We start from the raw sequence: 23,347 nt of genomic DNA, 5'->3' as shown, positions 1-23,347 counted from the left end.
CCCAGGCTCAGCTTGTTGCTTCCCTGTTTCACTTTAGTATATTAATGAACGTTCCTGTTAGGTGGAGCTCAAAGGTCACCTGGAGCTGGCAGTTCTCAGCATTCTCTTGCTCGGCTCTGTGTGGCACTGAAGCTGTAGCGCATTGAGTTCCTGTCAGTCCGGCGCTTATATGGCCCCTGCAGCATCACAGTTTGTGGGCGTCCAAACATTGAGGGATTATCCTCCCGGCACACCCTGTGAGGTGGGGACATCCCAGTACCCACATTTCGGATGGGGAACTGAGGGACACCGAGAGAGTAGGTCGCCTGCCCACGGTCCTGCAGGGAGGCTGTGGTGGAGCTGAGAATTGAAGCTAGGTGCCCTGAGCCCCCATCTAGTGCTTAACCACAAGACCCTGTGTCTTCCCTTCTGCTAACCTAGCTCCCCGCAGAGGTGACGAACACCAGCTCTGACACAACAGCTCTGCGCTGCTTATTCTTTGCCTCTTTCCTGTCTCACCGGGCAGTAATTGGAACTGCTGGGGGGAGGGAGGGGAAGAACCTCAGGAAGACGCCTGCTCTTTTTGCAAACACCTTTGTGCTAAGTCATGTCCCAGCCATGGCACTAGAGGGATGCACTCTCTGGGGCCCTGGGGAAGCGGGGGAAGAAGCAAGTCTTGCTATACCTTTCAAAAAGTGCGGTCCCCACCACTGCATGCTTGCAGCTGCCAGCTGATGTGCAGGAGAGAACAAGGGCCATTGCCTTGCCCCTGAGCTAGTACACCCCTCTGAGCTGGTAACCACTGCCAGCAGCACCAACTAGCTCCACATCCCTGCGTGCTGCACCCAAATTGGCAACGTACTGCATGATGGAGGCAGATGGGGTAAAAGGGCCTCCTGTCCTCCCTTCTGCCACTAGTGCAGCTGCACCAGACCAGTCAGTGGATGGGCTGGTGATGAAAGCCCTGAGCTGTGACTCAGGAGAGCCAAGTTCCATTTTTGCCTCTGCCACAGATTTCCTGGGTGCCCTTGGGCATGTCATTTCCCATTTCTTTGCCTCAGCTCCCCTTTCTTTACCGCAATAAAGTTTCCTTCCTGACACACATAGCTGGTGGTGGGAAGATGAATGAATTCCTGTTTGGGAGGTGCTCTGTTCCTTTGCTGGGGAGGGCTGCATAAGTACCTTCTCCACAGAACCTCTGGCTAGCTGGATGGTTTTGCTTAATTTTTCTAGTTGCAGATGACGTTGCCAGACCTGTCAATCATCTTATAAGAGGGCTATGGAAGGTGGTAGGGGTGCAAGACAGGTGCCAGGAACAGATCTTATTTCCCAATCTGCCCCTGGTGCTAAAACTTCTCTGTTCAGGGAGGGACAATTCTGCTTAACCACTCGAACATATCCAGAGCTTCAAGACTGGAGAAGATCTTGTGGCACTTTGGGTTTGCTGAAGCCCGGCAATGTCTGAGCTCCATTGATCCTCATTTAAATGTTACTGCAGAGCACTTATCTTAAAATACCTGCCAGAGAAGTTTAATAGAGTGGAATTCTAGTGTCCAATTTAGTACCCTGAGAAATTCCTCGTATAAAGCAGGGCTTCCTCCCATTGTTAAAATAGAAAGGAAAAGCTTTACTGGAGTTCCTGCTTTATCTCATTCCTATGGCACTAAATACAATAATAATATTTCACAAAGCTTCCCTACATGCTTTATTACAGGTTCTTCATACAGCTCTCTCTTGCTTCTGAAATTGGCGTACATGTCCTTTCAGGGCAAAGGAGGGTCTTGGGGTTAAGCCATTGGACTATGATGCCAGAGATTTGGATTCCATTCCTGGCTCTCCCACAACCTTCCTGGGTGACCTTGGGCAAGTCAGGAATCCCTGTATGCCTCAGTTCCCCTTCTGTGAAATGGGGCCAATAGTGCTTTCTTTCCCATCCGTCCTGTCTTAGCTATTTGGGGAAGGGACTGTCTCTTACTGTGTGTTTTTACAGCACCTAACATGCCATGGTCCTGATCTCAGTGTGGAGCCTTCACATGCATCTGTAATACAGGAAAGAATCATGATTAGGGAAATGTATCAACTATGTCCCACTCTTGGTGACACTGGCTGAGCTCCACCTGTGTTAGCTATTATTAATTATCATTAAGGCTCCAAGTTTGTCACAGAGGTCACGGAAATCATGGAATCTGTGACTTTCCGTGACCTCCGTGACTTCTGCAGTGGCCTGTGCACCTGGCCCGGGGGTTGCCTGAGCAGCTCAGGCAGCCCCTTGGCCAGTGGCACCGGCTGCTACTGGGGCAGTCTCGGGCCACCATGCCGTTGTCTCCCCCACCCACACCCAGCAGCAGCAGCAGGAGTTTGGGTGTGAGAGAGAGCAGTGGGTTGGGACATGGGACAGGGTGAGGTGGGCTCTGGGTGGCACTTACCTTTGGGGGCTCCCTGGAAGTGACGACATCTCTCCCCTCAGCTCCTAGGCGGAGGCGTGGCCAGGCAGCTCTGCCTGGGAACTGTGGCCAATGGGAGCTGTGGAGCCGGCGCTCTTGGTGGAGGCAGTGCGCAGAGCTGCCTGGTCACGCCTCTGCCTAGCAGCTGAGGGAGTGGGATGTCACCACTTCCGGGGAGGCGCAGAGACAGGTAGGGAGCCTGCCAGACCTGCCAATGCCCCACCTCCCAGCACCAGCGGGGGTCCCGGGCTGCGCGCCACCGCCTGCCCCTACCACACCAGCAGAGGTCCTGGACTGCCCCCCCAGTCTCTGCAGCATCCCTAGGCTGCCCCTCCTGAGCACCAGCGGCACCCCTGGGCCATCCTCGTCCTCAAGATTTAATCAGGGGTATATAGTACAAGTCACGGACAGGTCATGAGCCATGAATTTTTGTTTACTGCCCGCGACCTGTCCGTGACTTTTACTAAAAATACCCGTGACTAAAATGTAGCCTTAATTATCATGATTACTGTAGCACTTAGGAGCCCCAGTCCCATTGTGCTATGTGCTGTACTAACACTGAAGAATCAGAGAATCACAGAATATCAGGATTGGAAGGGACCCCAGGAGGTCATCTAGTCCAAGCCCCTGCTCAAAGCAGGACCCATCCCCAATTAAATCATCCCAGCCAGGGCTTTGTCAAACCTGACCTTAAAAACCTCTAAGGAAGGAGATTCTACCACCTCCCTAGGTAACGCATTCCAGTGTTTCACCACCCTCCTAGTGAAAAAGTTTTTCCTAATATCCAACCTAAACCTCCCCCACTGCAACTTGAGACCATTACTCCTTGTTCTGTCCTCTTCTACCACTGAGAATAGTCTAGAACCATCCTCTCTGGAACCACCTCTCAGGTAGTTGAAAGCAGCTATCAAATCCCCCCTCATTCTTCTCTTCTGCAGACTAAACAATCCCAGCTCCCTCAGCCTCTCCTCATAAGTCACGTGTTCCAGACCCCTAATCATTTTTGTTGCCCTTTGCTGGACTCTCTCCAATTTATCCACATCCTTCTTGTAGTGTGGGGCCCAAAACTGGACACAGTACTCCAGATGAGGCCTCACCAATGCTGAATAGAGGGGGACGATCACGTCCCTCGATCTGCTCGCTATGCCCCTACTTATGCATCCCGAAATGCCATTTGCCTTCTTGGCAACAAGGGCACACTGCTGACTCATATCCAGCTTCTCGTCCACTGTAACCCCTAGGTCCTTTTCTGCAGAACTGTTGCCTAGCCATTCGGTCCCTAGTCTGTAGCGGTGCATTGGGTTCTTCCTTCCTAAGTGCAGGACCCTGCACTTATCCTTATTGAACCTCATCAAATTTCTTTTGGCCCAATCCTCCAATTTGTCTAGGTCCCTCTGTATCCTATCCCTGCCCTCCAGCGTATCTACCACTCCTCCTAGTTTAGTATCATCCGCAAATTTGCTGAGAGTGCAATCCACACCATCCTCCAAATCATTTATGAAGATATTGAACAAAACCGGCCCCAGGACTGACCCTTGGGGCACTCCACTTGACACCGGCTGCCAACTAGACATGGAGCCATTGATCACTACCCGTTGAGCCTGACAATCTAGCCAACTTTCTACCCACCTTATAGTGCATTCATCCAGCCCATACTTTAACTTGCTGACAAGAATACTGTGGGAGACCGTGTCAAAAGCTTTGCTAAAGTCAAGAAACAATACATCCACTGCTTTCCCTTCATCCACAGAACCAGTAATCTCATCATAGAAGGCGATTAGATTAGTCAGGCATGACCTTCCCTTGGTGAATCCATGCTGACTGTTCCTGATCACTTTCCTCTCATGTAAGTGCTTCAGGATTGATTCTTTGAGGACCTGCTCCATGATTTTTCCGGGGACTGAGGTGACTGTCAGTTCCCTCTTTAAAACACATTCAGAAGTGATGTGTCTGACTCAGGGTGTCCTTGGTGGTTCAGACATTTCCTGTAGTTCCCAGGATCCTCCTTCTTCCCTTTTTTAAAGATTGGCACTACATTAGCCTTTTTCCAGTCATCTGGGACTTCCCCCGTTCGCCACGAGTTTTCAAAGATAATGGCCAATGGCTCTGCAATCACAGCCGCCAATTCCTTTAGCACTCTCGGATACAACTTGTCCAGCCCCATGGACTTGTGCACGTCCAGCTTTTCTAAATAGTCCCTAACCACCTCTTTCTCCACAGAGGGCTGGCCATCTACTCCCCATGCTGTGATTCCCAGCGCAGCAGTCTGGGAGCTGACCTTGTTCGTGAAGACAGAGGCAAAAAAAGCATTGAGTACATTAGCTTTTTCCACATCCTCTGTCACTAGGTTGCCTCCCTCATTCAGTAAGGGGCCCACACTTTCCTTGGCTTTCTTCTTGTTGCCAACATACCTGAAGAAACCCTTCTTGTTACTCTTGACATCTCTTGCTAGCTGCAGCTCCAGGTGCGATTTGGCCCTCCTGATTTCATTCCTACATGCCCGAGCAATATTTTTATACTCTTCCCTGGTTATATGTCCAACCTTCCACTTCTTGTAAGACGATGGTCCCTGATCCAAGGACATTACAATCTAAGTATAAGACAAGAGACAACAGCTGGTGACCCATGGGGGACAAGGAAAAAATTGGACACTCTTGGACAGCATGAGAGGCTGGATCTCAACACAGCAGCAGCCTGACTGGTGTCAAGTTTTTAGAGGAATCCCAGCAAAGGAGAGTTTTAAGGAGGCTTTTGGAGGAGGATAATGCACTAGCTTGGCAGATATTTTTGCGGTGCGTGAAGGGCAGCCTGGGAGAAAGCACAATGGTGTTTGGCTGAAAATTCTACAATAGGGACAGCATAGGGACAGGGCTGGCTCTAGGCTTTTTGCAGGCCCAAGGAAAAAAATTGCCACCTCAAACTGCCCAATCAAAAAAAAAGATGGCCGGAATGCCGCCCCTGGAATTGTGCCACCCCAAGCTTGCTTTGCTGGTGCCTAGAGCCGGTCCTGCCAATCAGAGGCGGGAGCAGACCTCTCAGTAGAGAATAAGAGATGATAACTAGGGTGGAGATAGGTCGTGAGTTGGGATCTACTTAAATGACAGAGCAATCACACATTTTTCGTGAGTTAGTCATGGCATAAATAACAAATTGCACAGATGTGATCATACTGTATGCATACAGCATATTACTACTGCGGTTACATTTGTAAGTCGCCCTGGATAAGGGAGTCTGCTAAATCAGGGGTTCTCAAACTTTTTTTTTTGCTGGGATCCCCTTTGAAAATATTTCAGGCTGTGACAACCGTCCCCCAAAAAGTGATGACCGCCCCCCCCATGCCACCCTTGCGTCTTCAGAGCTGGGCACCCGGCCAGCCGCTGCCACTTTCTGGTCATGCAGCTCTGAAGGCAGCGCAGAAGTAAGGGTGGCAATACCATGACCCCCCTACAATAGGCTTGTGACCCCCTTCTGAGTTGAGTTTGAGAAACGCTGTGTACTTTTCAGGGCTGTCAATTAATTGCAGTTAACACCTGCGATTAACTGAAATCAAAATGAATGGTGGGGCAGGAGGTATTGGCAGCAGGGAGGTGGGGGGGAGCCCCAGATCTGGAGGTGGCAGAGGGGCTAGAGCCCCATGCCCTAAATCCCGAGAGTGGCTGGAGGCCCTCGCCCCGATGGGCGCTGGAGCCCCCAGCTCTGACCCTATATTTGAAAATATAGAAAACCCCAAAATATTTAAATAAATGGTATTTGAATATAGTTTAACCATGCGATTAAAACTGCGATTAATCATGATGAAGTTTTTTAATCGCCTGACAGCCCAAGTAGTTTTGTATACTTTACCTCATAGTATATGAGGGGGGAGGGATAGCTCAGTGGTTTGAGCATTGGCCTGCTAAACCCAGGGTTGTGAGTTCAATCCTTGAGGTGGCCATTTGGGGCAAAAATTGGGGATTGGTCCTGCTTTGAGCAGGGGGTTGGACTAGATGACCTCCTGAGGTCCCTTCCAACCCTGATATTCTATGATTCTATATAGGGTAAAAGCCCCCAAACCACCTGATTTCACAGGGGAGACCAGATTTCACAGTCCATTTTTTACAGCTGTGAATTTGGTAGAACTCTAGTCATGAGGGGCCTTAAAATGAAGACAAGCAGCTAATGTTTGATGTTCTGGAGGAGGGGGAGCCAGCGGAGGGATGCAAAGAGAGGGTTGAGATGGTCAAAGTGATGGGCAATGCTAGGACCCCTAGTGTTGATGGACTACTGGCTCCCAGAACTGTTTTAAGCACCCTGATCTCTAATCCTGCTCATAGCCAGTCTAATTGCCACCAGGCTTTAAGTAGTGCCTACAGCCAGATGTCTGTGCTAGGGCTTCTAATATCACTAACGCAGGTGGAGTTGCACCAGTCTTAGCAGCAGGCAGCCTGACTGGAGTGATATCCCTTTACACCAGCAGAAGATCTAGCCCCACATAAATGAAATGAGCAGTTCGGTCACTACTGTGTTATTCCAGTTTTACAACAGAGTAATGTCATTGGCTTGCTCTGTTCAGATTCCAAGGACTCTGCTGACTCAAACCCTTTATAAAGAGCAAATGTAACCCACTGGTGAGTGTGTGTTAGAGATCCCCAGTCCACAGAGGTCATGAATTGGTCTAGCCCCAGGTACAGCTGAAGCAGCTCATGCTTTTAGCTCTGGAGGTGCCTGGGTCAATGGTGTGATGGCCAAGATGGTGGTCTTCACACAAAGATGTTGCCTTTTAAACTCCTGCACTTTTACTCCACGGGAGCCTGGGGGCTTGTCTACATGGTGCAGTAATGTGCACTACAGGAGTGTGATTTTTAACACGCACTAACATACTGGGCACTAATTGCTCCACCGAAACCCTGTTGGTGTGCACTAAATATTCCCTAGCACTCCTTAATGTCATTCCTTTTCAAACAGTACTACGTTAAAGAGCACTAGTGAATGTTTAGTGCACACCAGCAGCTCAACTAGTGCCCAATATGTGAGTGCACTTTAGAAAATCCCACCACAGTAGCCCTCACTGACATACTGTGTAGACATGCCTTATGTTCCAGAACCAGGCTTATTCTCAGTGGTGTTACGTTGGCATAAAACTACAGTAACACAGTGGTGAATCACTAGCTAACTATGTACCAAAGGCCAATGACTTAGATGGAACCAACAGCTTTGATAGCATAAAAAGATCATGAGAATACAACAGCCTTGGCTTAACCCATTGGAAATGCTGTGACCGTATTCAACATATCCAAGCTACTCTGTACTATTTCAGGCAGAACTTGAGTATGTGGAAGGCACTGGACAATGTTTTGGACTTTTAATTCTGGTTGCTAGGAGTAACAGGCTGCTCTTTTGTGCAGGAAACTCCTCCACCCTTCAGAGTAGGTTATGTAAAAATCAAGCCAATTCAGCCACTTCCTACAAAGCTAGCCAGAGCCAGCTGCATTTGTATCATTTCAGCTCCTCCCATGGGGATAACAGGAAAATAAACAGACGGTTAAAAAGGCTCAACAAGCAGGAAGCATCCAGTCATTGGGCTTTCTAGGACTCCAGTGTGTAGGAGTAGCTTGTGCCTTGCTCACTGCAGGGACATGAGCCAACACACATTGAAGTCAATGGAAGTTTGACTTCAGTGGATATTATTAGATTAGGGCCCTCAGTGTGCACATGAGGGGAGAGAGAATGAGAGGTTCTCAAACTTCTTTGTGCTCATGCACGTGGGCCATGATGCTCCCAGTCTTTACATTCCCTGAGCACAAGGACTGAGAGATGCCGGGCCAGCCAACACCTCTAGAAACCCCAGAATGTTACAAGGAGGGGAAGAGAAAGTTACATCTCTCCAATCACAATAGCCAGCAGAGAAGAGCCTGTGCCAAAGTAGGATGACGTGCTCTTCTAGAGCGCTCCCAAACACGTTGTGTTCAGATACCATGGTGAGGGGCAAGGTGTAAGAACCTAAATAGGATAGAATAATGCCTACCATTTCTCATCCTATTTTTGTTTGGTTTTTTCCTCTCCCTGCTCTTTTTTTCACAGTCTACTTCAATGGAAAATAAGCCCAATAACTCGCAAGTAGAGCTGACTGGGAACTTTTCAACTTATTGTTTTTTCATCCAGAAGTGCCAAGTTGTCAAAATCAAAATGGTCTGTGGGAAAAGGTCAACTCTGATGAATTTCCTCTTTGGAGAAATTGAGAAAAAAGCTTCAAAATTGCCTAGATGGAAAATTTTGACATTTTCTAAATGAAAAAGTGTTGGGTTTTGGGTCAAAACTACTCTTTTAGTTTAGAAATTTAAGGAAACTAATTTATAGTTAAAAAAATTATCAAAACAAAATGTTTTGACAGCAAAATGAAATGGTTTAATGGCCCCAATCTAACTGCTGGTTTTTTTCGATATCGGCTCACTAACATTTTTATGAATTTGACTTTTTTGCCTGATCTGGAATGGGAAATTTTTGCAAAAATCTCTAAAATCATTTCCTACCCAGCTCCATATGCAAGTTGAAGAGAAACTTTCTAAGCCACAGCGTACATGCTGAGTTGAGAATTAGGCAAATTCAACTGCCTGTCCCTGCTGAGTAGCACTATGAATACTGGGTCTGGGCAGCACCATGCGTGGTCGTCATGGTCTTCTTTAATACTCACCATGCATATTCCTAAAACACTGGGGCCTGATTCACCACTAGGTTTATGACAGCATAACTTCTCAAACTAAGTCCGTTGTCTAAATTGCTGCTGTTCCACTGGCATAATTAACTAAATAACTCAATAATTTATAGTTCCACAGAGTTTAAGGCCAGAAGCAGCCTTACGTCGTGTAATCTGACTTCACAGGCCATTACATTTTACACAGGTACATGCCTATTAAGTCCAATGACTTTCGATAGACTAAAGCATTCCAGACCTCCAGAGACAAAACTATACTGTGCCACAGGGAGAGACTGAGGTGTTGTCAGTGTCCATAATCCCTGCAATGCCTGGGAATTGTTTAGGTGAGCTATGCCCAGATGATCCCAGCAGAAGAACTATGCTCCATGCTGCAGAGAAAGGTGAAAAAAACCCTAAGGTCCCTGCCAATCTGACCTGGGTGGAAATTTGTTCAGACTGCTGGCAATCTGTCAGACCCTGAGCATGTGAGCAAGATGCACCAGCCAAGCATCTAGAAAGAGAATTCTCTATACCACCACAGAGCACTGGCCCACCCTGACCAGTGTCACAACTCCAACTGGGGCAGCTCTGGTGCTTTAAATGGAGGTGAAAACAAATCCAGCCCAAACCCCCTCCTATCCTAGCCCACACACATAGGCTGTTGAATTTCTTCCAGAAACTGCATTAAAGTAAATGATATCTAATCTCATCTTAACACCTCCAAATGATGATGACTTCAGTTTCTCCTTGTTCAAATGTTTAATTGCTCCCACTGCTAAGAAACTGTCTTATTTCAAGGTTGAATTTATTTAACTTCAGCTTCCAGCCACTGGATCTTGTTATGCCTTTGTCAACAAGGTTGAGACACTCTCCTCCTCTGTCACCCCACCGTGGCCCTGCTATCAGATCTCTTTTCTATGTGTAAGGACCTACATACAGTGATCAAGTCACATCTCAGGCTTCTCATTGATGAGCTGAATGGCTTAAACTCCTAAAGCCTCACATGATAAGCCTTGTTTTCCAGCCCCTGGGTCATTATTGTGGCCCTCCTTTGAACTTTCTTTAGTATTTCCACATCCTTCTTGAATTGTGGACACCAGAGCTGGACACACTAGCAGCTTATCCATGATATGTTCAGAGGCAAAGATCACTTCCCTACTTGGGTTACCTAGGGAGGTGGTGGAATCTCCATCCTTAGAGGTTTTTAAGGTAAGGCTTGACAAAGCCCTGGCTGGGATGATTTAGCTGGGGATCAGTCCTGCTTTGAGCAGGGGGTTGGACTAGATGACCTCCTGAGGTCCCTTCCAACCCTAATATTCTATGATTCTACTTGACTGTCCCCTTTCTGTACATCCAAGGATCGCATTAGCCCTTTTCGCCACAGCATTGCACTACAGGGCTGTGCAGGCAACTGTCATTACACTGGCATAAAACTGGAATAATTGGTTAGTCTCTAAGGTGCCACAAGTACTCCTTTTCCCGTGTGCTCATTTGCAAAAAGTCAGAGCAAAAAAGTGAGTCACAGCCTGTTTTTTACCCCCTGAATCCTTATCATCAAGTGGTTGAGTCTGGAATCCTTGATTAATATTTGTTTATATTATGTTAGTCTCACTGAGATGCGTTATCTAAAGTCAGTGCAATTTCCCCCACCTACCCTTGCAGCAAATTCTCCCATGAATTATTGTTGCACATGGGCGTGTGTTTCTTACGGTCATTGTGTGTTTTCTGTTTGAAACAAACATCTGCTCACCAGTCATATTCTACCCATGTCAAAAGTCATGTTTTGGGCAATGAATAATAGTATGGAGGCAAAGCCACTCCATACTGGCAGACAGGAAAGAACTGTGGACAACTAAAGAAAGTTAGCACTTAAATTATGGCTTTAGGCTCCGGAAATCTGGTCTCTTAGAACAAATGCAAAGTTGACGCTGGTAGATTTAAAGACCTTGGGCCAGATCCTAGTGTACCTCCACTGACACCAAATGAGCTACGCAGAATTATACCAGCTGTAAATCCGATCTCTATATCCAATGGCCAGTTACAGCAAGCGCTGAGTGACTAACCGATCTTTCAGTTCATGGGCAATTCCAAACTTTATATTAAAAAAGAAAAGTTTTGGGTCAACCCCAAACTAACATTTTTAAAAAATTTTCAGGTTTCAGAGTAGCAGCCGTGTTAGTCTGTATCCGCAAAAAGAAAAGGAGGACTTGTGGCACCTTAGACACTAACAAATTTATTTGAGCATGAAGTGAGCTGTAGCTCATGAAAGCTTATGCTCAAATAAATTTGTTAGTCTCTAAGGTGCCACAAGGCCTTCTTTTTTAATTTTTTCAGTGACTCAGAAAGTAGGAACAAAATTCATTTCAGCACAAAAGTAAGGTTTCATTCGTTCCAAAATGAAACATGTAATGTCAATTTCAGGCATTTTTAGCTTAAAAAAAAAAAGAAAAAGAAAGGAAATTAAGGAGGAAGTGATGCCCATGTGCTCCTTGTACCCAAGAGCCCGGTGGGTAGGGCATTCAGCTGGGATGTGGGAGACAAAGGGTTAAACCCACACTCTAGGGCACAGACTTGAACCGGGATCTCCCACATCCCCTGAGTGTCCTAACTGCAGTGTTATTGACGATAAGAGGGGATCCACTCTTCACCTCATTGCTTTTGTGGAGGGTGCCTACGTCCCCTTATGATGCTAGCCTGGAAAATCAAAACATTTCATTTTAGAAACATCAAACTGGGTCATTCTGATATTTCGAAAACTTTTGGTGTGTTGGTTTTTAACTAAGCCAATTTCCCCAACCTGGCACCTCTACGTGAAATGTTGCAGTCAACCCAAACCTGCATTTTTAGGCAAGAGAAAAGCTTCAGCTAAAATTTTTTGCCCCCACCCCCCTCTCCCCCCGTCACAACCCTTTGTGTAGTAAGGGCCAGATTTTAAAGGCATTTAGGCGCCTAGTGTGATTATTTTAATTTTTCAATTTCTTGGAGAGTTAGGTACAGAGACATTGTTGAAAAACCTTGTAGGTACCTATCTGCATGTTTAGGTACTGCCATGCCTTTAAAAATCTGGCCTTACGTCTCCAGCTTCTCCTAATTCCTTTCTCCCTGCTTTTCTTTCCCCTCAGGTGCTGGCACCATAGACTTTTCCCCATAGGTGTCTGAGAGGGAAAATAGCTCAATAACTGCTGGGGCAAGAAGCATGGTAGTCGAGAGGGGCCCAGATACGTGGTGATGGGCATCTCCGATAATGAATGGACAGCCTCATTGAAATCAGAACATTGGCCACTGTTCGCATAGCTGAGACTGCTGGCATAGGTGCAGAATGCTGGCAATCCCTATTGAGGCTGATGGGAGATGAGGGCACTCGGCGCTTGTAGGAATGAGCTCATAATGTTCCAGGGCTACTCAGACAACACTAAAAACAACGAGGAGTCCTTGTGGCATGTTAGAAACTAAGGAATTTATTTGGGCATAAGCTTTCGTGGGCTAAAACCCACTTCATCAGATGCATGGAGTGAAAAAAACAGTAAGCAGAATATATATTCTAGCCCATGAAAAGATGAGAGTTGCCTTACCAAGTGGGGGGTCAGTGATAACGAGCCAATTCAATTAAGGTGGAAGTGGCCTGTTTTCAACAATTGACAAGAAGGGGTGAATACCAAGGGAGGGAAAATTACTTTTGTAGTGCTAACAAGGCGAATGCAATCAAGGTGGCCCATTTCCAACAGTTGACAAGAAGGTGTGACTATCAGCAGAGGAAAAATTACTTTTTGTGGTGACCCATCCACTCCCAGTCTTTATTCAGGCCTAATTTGATGGTGTCCAGTTTGCAAATTAATTCCAGTTCTGCAGTTTCTTATTGGAGTCTGTTTTTGAGTGTCCAGGGAGATTGAAGTGTTCTCAGTGAGGAAGAAGGAGTAGGGTGAGTCAGTGGGCTATACCCTCACTTTATCAGATTATGATGATCCACTGTGGGGATGTGGGGTATACTTGGAGAGGTGCATGAAACAGTCGCTCGCCATACAACCTCCATGTAAGGGCCCATCACAATCATAGTTCTTGCATTCTTCTGGGTGCAAGGACTGCATGGAGTACTCCTGAGGGCATTCTGCACCAAAAAAAATTAAAAATTCTGCTCACAATATTTTAAAATTCTGCAAAATTTTGCAAAATTTATTAGTCAAATAAATGTGGAGGCTCCAGCATGGTATTGGGGAGCACAGGCCACTGGCTGCACAGAGGTGGGAGATCACTGTGCAGCTCCTCCCGCCCCGGGACACAGACTCAATGGTGATGCTGCACCCAACCCTGACACAGTGCAAGGACCAGGCCTGCCCGAGAAACACCCCAGGGCCATGCCCTTCTGTGGCAGATGCACCACGTGTGTGTGTGGGGGGGGGATAGAGCTTAGCAGGATGGGGTCTGGGGGGGGACCTCAGTGGGGATTCCAGATGCTGGTGGAGTGGGGCTCAGTGGAGTGGGGATCCAGGTTCAGCTGGTTGGGGCTCAGTGGGGTGGGGATCTGCGTGTGGGTGGCTTGTCAGGGTGGTCGAGGTGCAGGGGGAGTGGGGCTTATTGGAGGGGGTGTCTGAGTGCAGGGGGAGGTGAGGCACGATGGGAGGGGCTGAGTATGAGGAAAGTGATCAGGAACAGTCAGCATGGATTCACCAAGGGCAAGTCATGCCTGACTAATCTAATTGCCTTCTATGACGAGATAACTGGCTCTGTGGATGAAGGGAAAGCAGTGGACGTGTTGTTCCTTGACTTTAGCAAAGCTTTTGACACTGTCTCCCACAGTATTCTTGACAGCAAGTTAAAGAAGTATGGGCTGGATGAATGGACTATAAGGTGGATAGAAAGCTGGTTAGATTGTCGGGCTCAACGGGTAGTGATCAATGGCTCCATGTCTAGTTGGCAGCCGGTATCAAGTGGAGTGCCCCAAGGGTCGGTCCTGGGGCCGGTTTTGTTCAATATCTTCATAAATGAGCTGGAGGATGGTGTGGATTGCACCCTCAGCAAGTTTGCAGATGACACTAAACTGGGAGGAGAGGTAGATACGCTGGAGGGTAGAGATAGGATACAGAGAGACCTAGACAAATTGGAGGATTGGGCCAAAAGAAATCTGATGAGGTTCAACAAGGACAAGTGCAGAGTCCTGCACTTAGGACGGAAGAATCCAATGCACCGCTACAGACTAGGGACCGAATGGCTAGGCAGCAGTTCTGCAGAAAAGGACCTAGGGGTTACAGTGGACGAGAAGCTGGATATGAGTCAACAGTGTGCCCTTGTTGCCAAGAAGGCCAATGGCATTTTGGGATGTATAAGAAGGGGCATTGCCAGCAGATCGAGGGATGTGATCGTTCCCCTCTATTCGACACTGGTGAGGCCTCATCTGGAGTACTGTGTCCAGTTTTGGGCCCCACACTACAAGAAGGATGTGGAAAAATTGGAAAGAGTCCAGAGGAGGGCAACAAAAATGATTAGGGGACTGGAACACATGAGTTATGAGGAGAGGCGGAGGGAACTGGGGATGTTTAGTCTACGGAAGAGAAGAATGAGGGGGGATTTGATAGCTGCTTTCAACTACCTAGAAGGGTGTTCCAAAGAGGATGGCTCTAGCCTGTTCTCAGTGGTAGCAGATGACAGAACGAGGAGTAATGGTCTCAAGTTGCAGTGGGGGAGGTTTAGATTGGATATTAGGAAAAACTTTTTCACTAGGAGGGTGGTGAAACACTGGAATGCGTTACCTAGGGAGGTGGTGGAATCTCCTTCCTTAGAAGTTTTTAAGGTCAGGCTTGACAAAGCCTTGGCTGGGATGATTTAATTGGGGATTTAATTGGGTCCTGCTTTGAGCAGGGGGTTGGACTAGATGACCTTCTGGGGTCCCTTCCAACCCTGATATTCTATGATTCTATGATTCTATGATCTGGATGCATGGGGACTGAGCAGATGCAGGAGCAGCTCCCTGTACGGGGATCCCTCCCCCTGCAGCTGAGGAACGATGGGTGCAGGAAGCATGCGGGGATGGTGGTGGTGGGGGACTTTGAAGAGCTTCCTGCAGCTGGGGGAGAAATCTGGGGGTGGGTCTGACCCCGCCCTAGATGCCTTGCAGGGGAAGAGGAAGTCCCATCCTCCCCAGCCCAGCTGCAACTAGCAGCTGAGCCCAGCACAGGGTAGAGCCACCAGCCAGGTCTTCCCCACTCCCACCCGCTCCCTCACAGAGATTGACCTCTCTGCTGGCTGCCCTGGGCACCCAAAACATACTGCTGGGGAGGGTTACATGACTGCCTTTGTGGCTTCCCTTTGCTTCCCCCTCAGAAAGTGGAGTGCCGAGCCCGGAGTCCCTCCCCCATTCTACCCCTTCCCCCACAGCCCTGCTTCTGTTCTGATCCCTGTTCCGCCCTCACTCTGCCTCTTCCCGCCGAGGCCCTGCTCCTTGCTCACTCCTTCCCCCTGCTCCAGTGCTGCAGCCCCGAGATCAGAAAAGCTCTGTGACCCCACTGCAGCCCTGGGTCCACGGCAGAAGCAGGAGATTTTTCCAGGGGCCCCAAATCCTCCACTGCCCCCCCTCCCAGCAATATGAGGTTTGTGGAGACTTAGCCTCTCTCAGCCTCCGTTAGCACCACCCTTGGGGGCAAGCAACGGGGCCTCTCGCCCATGTATGGTACCCAAATGTTCATGGGGAAAGCCATTCCCAACCTTACAGCTCTCCAAGCAACCACTTTGGCTGCCCTTCTAGACCAGTTCCTTAACCTCCTCCACCCCTGGCAACCCTGCAGTCACAGCGGCCATGCTGCAATTTGCCCACCTGACCCTTCTGACTGGGCTCACAGAGCATGGAGGGCAGGTTACTATTGCTCCCGACAGTGAAACTGCCCCAGGTTTGCACAGTGGTGAAGGTAGGGGCTGTCGGCAGCGCTGTGTTCCCAAATGCCATGCTGAGCATTCCGTTCACTATTAATTCCCAACACCAGCACACCGTGAAACTAACAAAGCTGGGCTAACCCACTCCATGCTCACTTGCTGGTATGTCGCAGCCCCAGCCTTTCCTCTGTGCTTGCACTTTTTCAGTTTAGGCTCTCTAAGGCTGAGACTGTCACTTTATCTCTGTTTGTGCAGCACCCAGCACGACCAGTTATAATCTTTGGCCCTGTGACTGTTACAGAAATGCTTACAAATAATACCAGCTGAGTCAGAGACCAGGTTATCACCTACTGACTCATTAACAACCCTTCCTGCAGCGCATGAAATTTCTGTTGGCTTCCCCCATCCAAATAGTGACCCAGCCAGATCTGTCTGAAGTTGTAAAATCTGGCATGATAACAGCCTCCGGCGGTGTGACTGTAAATTATGAATGAGGCGAGGAAAAAACCACTTAGCAGTCTGATTAGGAGGCGTGACTGGCCACCAGCCCTGGCATCTCCTGTTGAGTACGTACCCGATGCTTTGACTTTGGATTTAATGGTGCAGTTTTTTTCACAGGTGCTTATGAAATGAACTTGGAGTCCAGTTACAAAGTTGCATTTTGTGTATACATTAGGCAGAGCTTTGTAAGCACCTGGCAACCTGTTCCCTAAAAGCATGAGCCCCTGAGAAGTCTGGGGTTAGGCCATTGTTAAACATAGGCTTTGCTGACAGTAGTGCATCGCAGCCTGCAATTATGCTGTTATGTATCAGGTACCTGTAAATATTCCTGTTACATATGGGGCTGCTCGAACTCTGTGAATCTCTGAAAAGCAACCAGCCTGCTGGCATATCAGAGTAACATTCATATTCTTTCCCCTTGGCGATTAAATCAAAGGTGGTAAATATCATTCCATTGCAATTTCATAAAGAAGAGCACCCAAGGGCAGCTGGCCAGCCCTCATGTTTGTCAGGTTAGTTACCACTTTCATGACACTGTTTAATCCAAACAAACAGTATGAGTAATGCTGGCAGAACAAGTTAGGCCACTTGCTGGAGCAATGTGCAGAAAAGGGGCTGGAGACTTGGGTCACATGTAGGGAAAAAAATAATAATTACTTGGTAAGAGGTACCAGGAAACAACGCCTTAAAATGCCTGGTGTGTTGTCTACTATAACAATGCCACTCAGGTTGCTTCGAAAGGAGTCCCAGGCACAAACCCCAGCCATGCTCCATGCAGTAATGACAACCCGGCCAGTTCATTGAACATCCTGCATTGGGAGCAGGCAGACAGCTAGTGGAAGCGTGAGTTGAATTCAGGGAGCTTTCCACAGGGAAAACCGGACAGGTAAAGCAGATTACACACCTGGGTTTCATTTACAGCCTTTTTATCTGAAAGAAACATTAGGCTGGGTTTGTAAGAGGCACTTTAAAGACTCAGCGACGCTTCTGACAAACTCTCCGAAGTTGGGAATGAAGAAGAGCGGCTCTCAGCTCATGGAAAGTCAGACTATCCTCTCCCAGCTCAGGTTGGTTCCCTGGTGTATGATTTCTACGGTTATTTTGTATCCTCAAGCCAAATTTGTTTTCAGCCAGTGACTTGACAGCAAACTTCTATGCTGTAGTGCAGGAGACAGAGCTAGCAGCAACGTTGGGTCTTTCTTGCTTTATGAGCTGTTGCAGCTTACAGATGGTGTGGATGAAAGAGTACAGACACCTTTCCAGCCAAGGCATCTGCATCAACCTTGGAGTGAGGGCTGGTTGAATATTTCCCACCAAAATTTTTTTCAACCTAAAATTGGGGGTTTGTTCTAATGGGTGGAAACTGTCTGGCTTTTCTTGAAAATGTTGGCTGTGTGTTGTTGGATTATCAGTGTTGGTTGCTGAAAATCAAAAAGGAGCTCATGTTTCTAGTTCCCGGTTTTGCAGTGAACAGCTGCCATGTTTTGCTGGAAATTCTGACAGATGCAACTTTTTGGTTTTGCAGAAATTTTGTTCAAGAAATCACTTTCTGCCCAACTCTGTTAGGACTTTCGTTGCCTGCCTTCACAATACGAGAAACACAGAAATAAAGTTTGTGAGTGGAAGTAGGAAGGACTAGGGAACCCAAAATTAAAGGAGTTAGAGATTGTTTAGACCTTGTTTTAATTGCCTTGGGACAAGACTAAGCAGAGTTAGATCTAAACAACTCCGGGGGTCAAGGAATGTCTGGGGTAGGGGAAAGAAGAAAGAAAGAAATTACTGAAGTTTACTATGTTCTCCCATCATGCTCTCAGTCTCCAAGGGCATTAGTCTCTTTCATTATATGTGTCATGCTGACACAGTGGCTCAGAAAAGTTTTATTACCTCTATCCACTGTTTTTTTACAATGCACATATAAAACACCATCAGTGCTGAGATCACTTAAAAGCTACCTTGAAACACAAACCTACAGAGGCATTACCACAGACCCAACAGGCTGCTTGAGAGAGAAGCTTCATGTTTTGCAGAAATAATACTTTTGTGCTAAGTTTCATTTCATGCTATCCCAGCACAAAAGATATGATGTGACAGGCAACTTTTGCTGTGATAACCAATAGCACTATTAACTTGCTTGTATACCATTGCCTTAATTTTTGCTTAATTTCAGATTTGGTGTAATCCCGGGAATTTTCTATCTATGGTTATTAATGGCATGCTGTAAAATGTAATGTATTGGAAGGAAACATTATAATAGAGAATATCAAAACAATGCACTTGTTGAGCAGGAAAATAATCTTTCTTACTACACTTTCATATGCAAGCAAGAAAGCATATGAAAGCTCTTTGTACCATCCTGCACTGAAACAATTTGTTTAATTAAAAGATAAATTTAGAAACCTGTTTAGATATACTGACAGGTTTCAGAGGAACAGCCGTGTTAGTCTGTATTCGCAAAAAGAAAAGGAGTACTTGTGGCACCTTAGAGACTAACCAATTTATTTGAGCATGAGCTTTCGTGAGCTACAGCTCACTTCATCAGATGTTTACCGTGGAAACTGCAGCAGACTTTAACATCTGATGAAGTGAGCTGTAGCTCACGAAAGCTCATGCTCAAATAAATTGGTTAGTCTCTAAGGTGCCACAAGTACTCCTTTTCTTTTTAGATATACTGTATAATTAAAATGAACACCTCACTGTACTGTCTCACTTGGGAGAGCAGCTCCTCGCCATCCATAGGACAGAATGGCAAGTGGGTCCATATAGTTGAGCATCACTGGCCCCACCTCTGTTTTACCAAAGTAACCCCATTATGAGTTGTTCCAGTGGAGTTACTCTGGATTTACATCAATGTGACTGGCTCTCCTCCAGCATCCATTTCCTCTGCTCCTGCCCTCACACCGAGGAGCATCTCAAGCAGAAATCCCATGACCAGCCTGACTTCCTACTCTACAAATTCATTCTCTCCTCCTTCAGTTCTGCTCTCTTCCTGGCTAAACAAGTCCACTTCTTTATCCCAGCTGTCTTTTTACCACCTTTGACTCACTCCTCAAACCCCCTGCTCCTCCTGTCTCCACTTTCTCTCCACACAGGATCTCGCCAATTTGTTCCAAGAGAAAATGGGCAAAACAGGACACAATCTCCCCCTCCCCTCACTTGCCCGCCTTCCTCCTTCGCCTCCTACAACTCTCTCCTCCTTCTTCCCTGTCACAGACACAGAAGTTTCTTGGCTGCTCTCCTACTGTAATCTGTCCATGTGCCCCTGTGACCCCATCCTGTCTCCTGGTCTCCCGCATGCCCACTCGCATCCGCTCCCATACTCTTTTCCGAACCTCTCGTTCTCCCCTGGCTTTTCCCCTCCCCATACAAACATGCTGTAGTCCTCCCATCTTAACCTCCCTTGGCCCCCATTTGCTTCGCCAACCACTTCTCCATCTCCCTTCTATCTCTAAGCTCATGGACTGCACTACGTACAATCACTGTCTGGAGTTCTCCTCCAGTGCCATCTTAGACCCTCTCTAATGCAGCTGTTAACCCTAGCACTCCACTGAAACCACTCTCACCAAAGGCTGTAATGATCTCTTCCTAGCTAAAGCTCAGAACTCGTTCTCCACCCTCATCCTCCTTGACCTGTCAGTCACTTCAACACAGCCAGCCATGGTCTTATTCTTGAAATCTTGTTCTCCTTTTGCTTTTGTGGCTCAATCCTCTCCTGGTTCTCCTCTTACCTCTCTAATCACTTCTTCATCAAATGCTTCAGAGGATCCTCCTTATCCCCACCTCCAGCTTTCTGTAGGGATTCCTCAGGGCTCTGCCCTTGGTCCCTTCTCTTCTCCATCTACAGCTTATCTCTGAGCAATGTCATCCACAAACACAAATTGAACTGCCCTCTCTGTGCTGACAACTCACAGATCTACCTCTGTACTGCAGGCCTGCCTCCTTCTATCTAAACTAAAACCTCAGCCTGTCTCGCTGACTTCTCCTCCGGGATGTCAGTTCAAGCTCAACATGGCTAAAACAGAGCTTGTAATCTTTCTCCCCAAACCCTCCCTCATCCTCCTTTCTCAAGCCCTATGGAAAGCACCACCATCCTGCCTGTCACTCAGGCCCATCACCTGGGCCACATCTTCAGCTCAGATCTCTGTCATGATACCAGGCTACGTCTAAATCTTCTTTCTGCAGAACACCACCAAGATACAGCCTTTTCTATACATCCACACAGCTCAAACTGTCCTCCAGGCTCTCGTCATCTGACACTGCAATTAGTGCCACATCCTTCCCTCTGGCCTTGCCAAATGCAATCTTGCCCCTCTCACATCCACTCAGAAGGCTGCTACAAGGATCATTTTTGTAGCCTGACACATTGACCGTGTCTCCCCTCTCTTGCATCCTTCTGCTGGGTGGCCTTTTCTATTGGGTCAGACATAAGCTACTTGACTTCACTTTCAGGGCCCCCCCTTCACACTTATCCTTAACCTACCTACCATCTCTCATTTACTATGGAAATGTCAGCTCCTGCTGCCAATTGGCCCATGATGCCAATGTCCATTGCCCACTTATTAAATTATCAAACAAGTGCCTTCGTACTTTATCCCACACTGATCCTCGCACTTGGGAGAGGTGCCCCGTAAACGTTTGCAAAGCGACCTCATTATCCACCCTCAATTCTCTCCTCAGAAATCTCTTTTGCCTTGATGCTAACAACTGCTAGGCTGCTGGTGTGCAGAGATCACTGCCTGTCATTGTTTCCTTGGGCTCCCCCATCAGGCTCTATCTACACCTCTACCCTGATATAACGTGGTCCTCAGGAGTCAAAAAAATCTTACCGCGTTATAGGTGAAACCATGTTATATCAAACTTGCTTTGATCCACCGGAGCGCTGCTTTACCGCATTATATCCGGATTCGTGTTATATCGGGTCACATTATATCGGGGTAGAGGTGTATTTGTTGTCTCTTTTCTTATACCTAGATAATAGGTCCCTTGGAGCAGGGACTGTCTTTTTTTCTGTGTTTGTACATGACTTTGCACAATGGGTCCCTGGTCCCTGACTGGGCTTCATAGGTACAACAGTAATGCAAATAGTAAACAACAACAACAAAAGAGCAGAATTTGGCCCAATAGCTCCAAACTCATTACAATTACACTGATTCTCCTCTTGCTTACTCCAGTGTAGAGCAGGAGTAAGGCCATTGAAGTCAGTGGAGTTAGTATAGATGTAAACTGGTGTAAGCAAGAAAATAAGTTGCTCATTTTTTTCATAGAAAAGCTTTGCCCCCACCCCCATGAAAAGAGCCTTTAGAAGGAAACAAATGTTTGTACAAAAAAAAATTCCTCAACGTTTTTCCAATTTTTTGATTAAATGAACCCAACATACTTGGTGTTAGAAATCTGAAAAATTGCTGGGTTTTAATTTTTGTATCTTCATTCACATCCTGTCCCTTTGTACTGGGAGTGAGTTTTGTTCCTGCCCCTCACAATGCCATCCTTCTCTATTTTACAAATGGCTTCTCTAGGAAAGCTGGCTCATTTCCTCCTTGTCCAGGAAGAAGATCCGGACACATACCGCGTTGAAAGTGGTGCATCGGCCTTATGTTCATCCTGTACGTAGGGGTGAATATAAACTCTAGCTTGAAGCTGAGACCTTTTTGAAACTCCTCACTGTTCCTGAACATTATTGTTGTTATTACAGTAATGCCTAGAGGCTCCATTGTGCGAGGTGCTGTACAAACACACACACACACACAGTAAGAAACAGTCTCTGTCCTGAAGAACTTACAGTCTAAAAACAAGACTTGGCCAGTCTAAACTCATGGTGGGGGGAAATCGATCTAAGTTATGCAACTTCAGCTACGTGAATAACGTAGTTGAAGTCGACGTACTTACACCTATTCACTGCAGTGTCTTCACTGCGGTGAGTTGACTGCTGCCGCTCTCTGGTCGACTCTGGCTGCACCTCTCGTGGTGGTGGAGTACAGGAGTTGATGGGAGAGCACTTGGGGGTCGATTTATCGCGTCTAGACTAGACATGATAAATCGACCCCCACTGGACCGATCGCTGCCCACCAATCCGGATATAGACATATCCAAAGAGTGGCAGATGAAACAGAAGCAAAGCAAGAGGTGAGGTGACTCAGACAAGGGTGCACAGCAGAGTCAGAAATAGAACCCAGCAGTCCTGAGTCCCACTCAACTTCTCTAGCCATGAGACCACACTGTCTCAACAAGCTAGTAACTGCTATGCTGATCATGAGAATGGCACTCATAGCACTTTGCTGGTAAAAACCAGACGCTCCGTCTTGTCCTGGGACTGTAACCTCTTTGGGGCAGGGACCATTTTTTCCTTTATCCATTGTGTACAGCACCTGCCAATCCCTGAACAGCACCTCTAGGTGCTCCCCAGTATGCATAACAACAATGAAAGGATTCCCTTTCTCTCCCTTGGCAGGAAGCAGAGCTCTCAGAGCTGGGCACATTTTAGGGAGAAGTATTACAAGCACAAAAAAAGCTGGGGAGCCTTTTAGGGCTAGGATACCCTGGGAAAGGGAGTTGAAGGACAAAGTCATGTGGTAGGAGATAGAAAAATTCCTAACCTTTTGCTATATTTTTCATTCAGATTCTGCAATAAAGTATTGGGTGAAATGCTGTCCCTGGGCATTAAAGTCTTCTGCTTCCTACTTCTAATTGTCACCACATCTACCCACGCTTCGATGGAAGTTAATTTTGAACTTAATTTTGATCCATTCATCCATCACTCAGTAAGTAACTTTTATGGTGGTTTTCAGTTGGTTTATAATAATGCCTAACTCTTATATAGCACTTTTCCTTCCATCAGCCTCAAAGGAGATCAGTGTCATTATCCCCATAAAGACTTGCCCAAGGTCAGCCAGGA

The 23,347-nt window shown here is 47.1% G+C and overlaps 1 protein-coding gene across 4 annotated transcripts in view; it reads left to right on the top strand.

The window, feature by feature from the left end:
* The first annotated feature begins 17,174 nt into the window (after positions 1-17,174).
* Positions 17,175-23,347, top strand: part of ADGRF5 (adhesion G protein-coupled receptor F5) — a 66,777-nt gene continuing 60,604 nt past the window's right edge. For 3 of the 4 annotated variants that reach the window (XM_073335806.2, XM_073335805.2, XM_073335807.2), the window contains exons 1-2: positions 17,175-17,525; positions 23,072-23,213. In XM_073335806.2, the coding sequence (XP_073191907.2) occupies positions 17,470-17,525; positions 23,072-23,213 (198 nt within the window). In that variant the 5' untranslated portion in view covers positions 17,175-17,469. The remainder of the gene's footprint in view (positions 17,526-23,071; positions 23,214-23,347) is intronic. The other variant, XM_073335808.2, reaches the window with a different exon arrangement.

Source organism: Lepidochelys kempii, chromosome 3 (genome assembly GCF_965140285.1).
Source record: "Lepidochelys kempii isolate rLepKem1 chromosome 3, rLepKem1.hap1, whole genome shotgun sequence".
NCBI lineage: Eukaryota > Metazoa > Chordata > Testudines > Cheloniidae > Lepidochelys > Lepidochelys kempii.
Note: the sequence above shows the minus strand (reverse complement) of the source record. Positions and strands in the feature narration are given on the sequence as shown.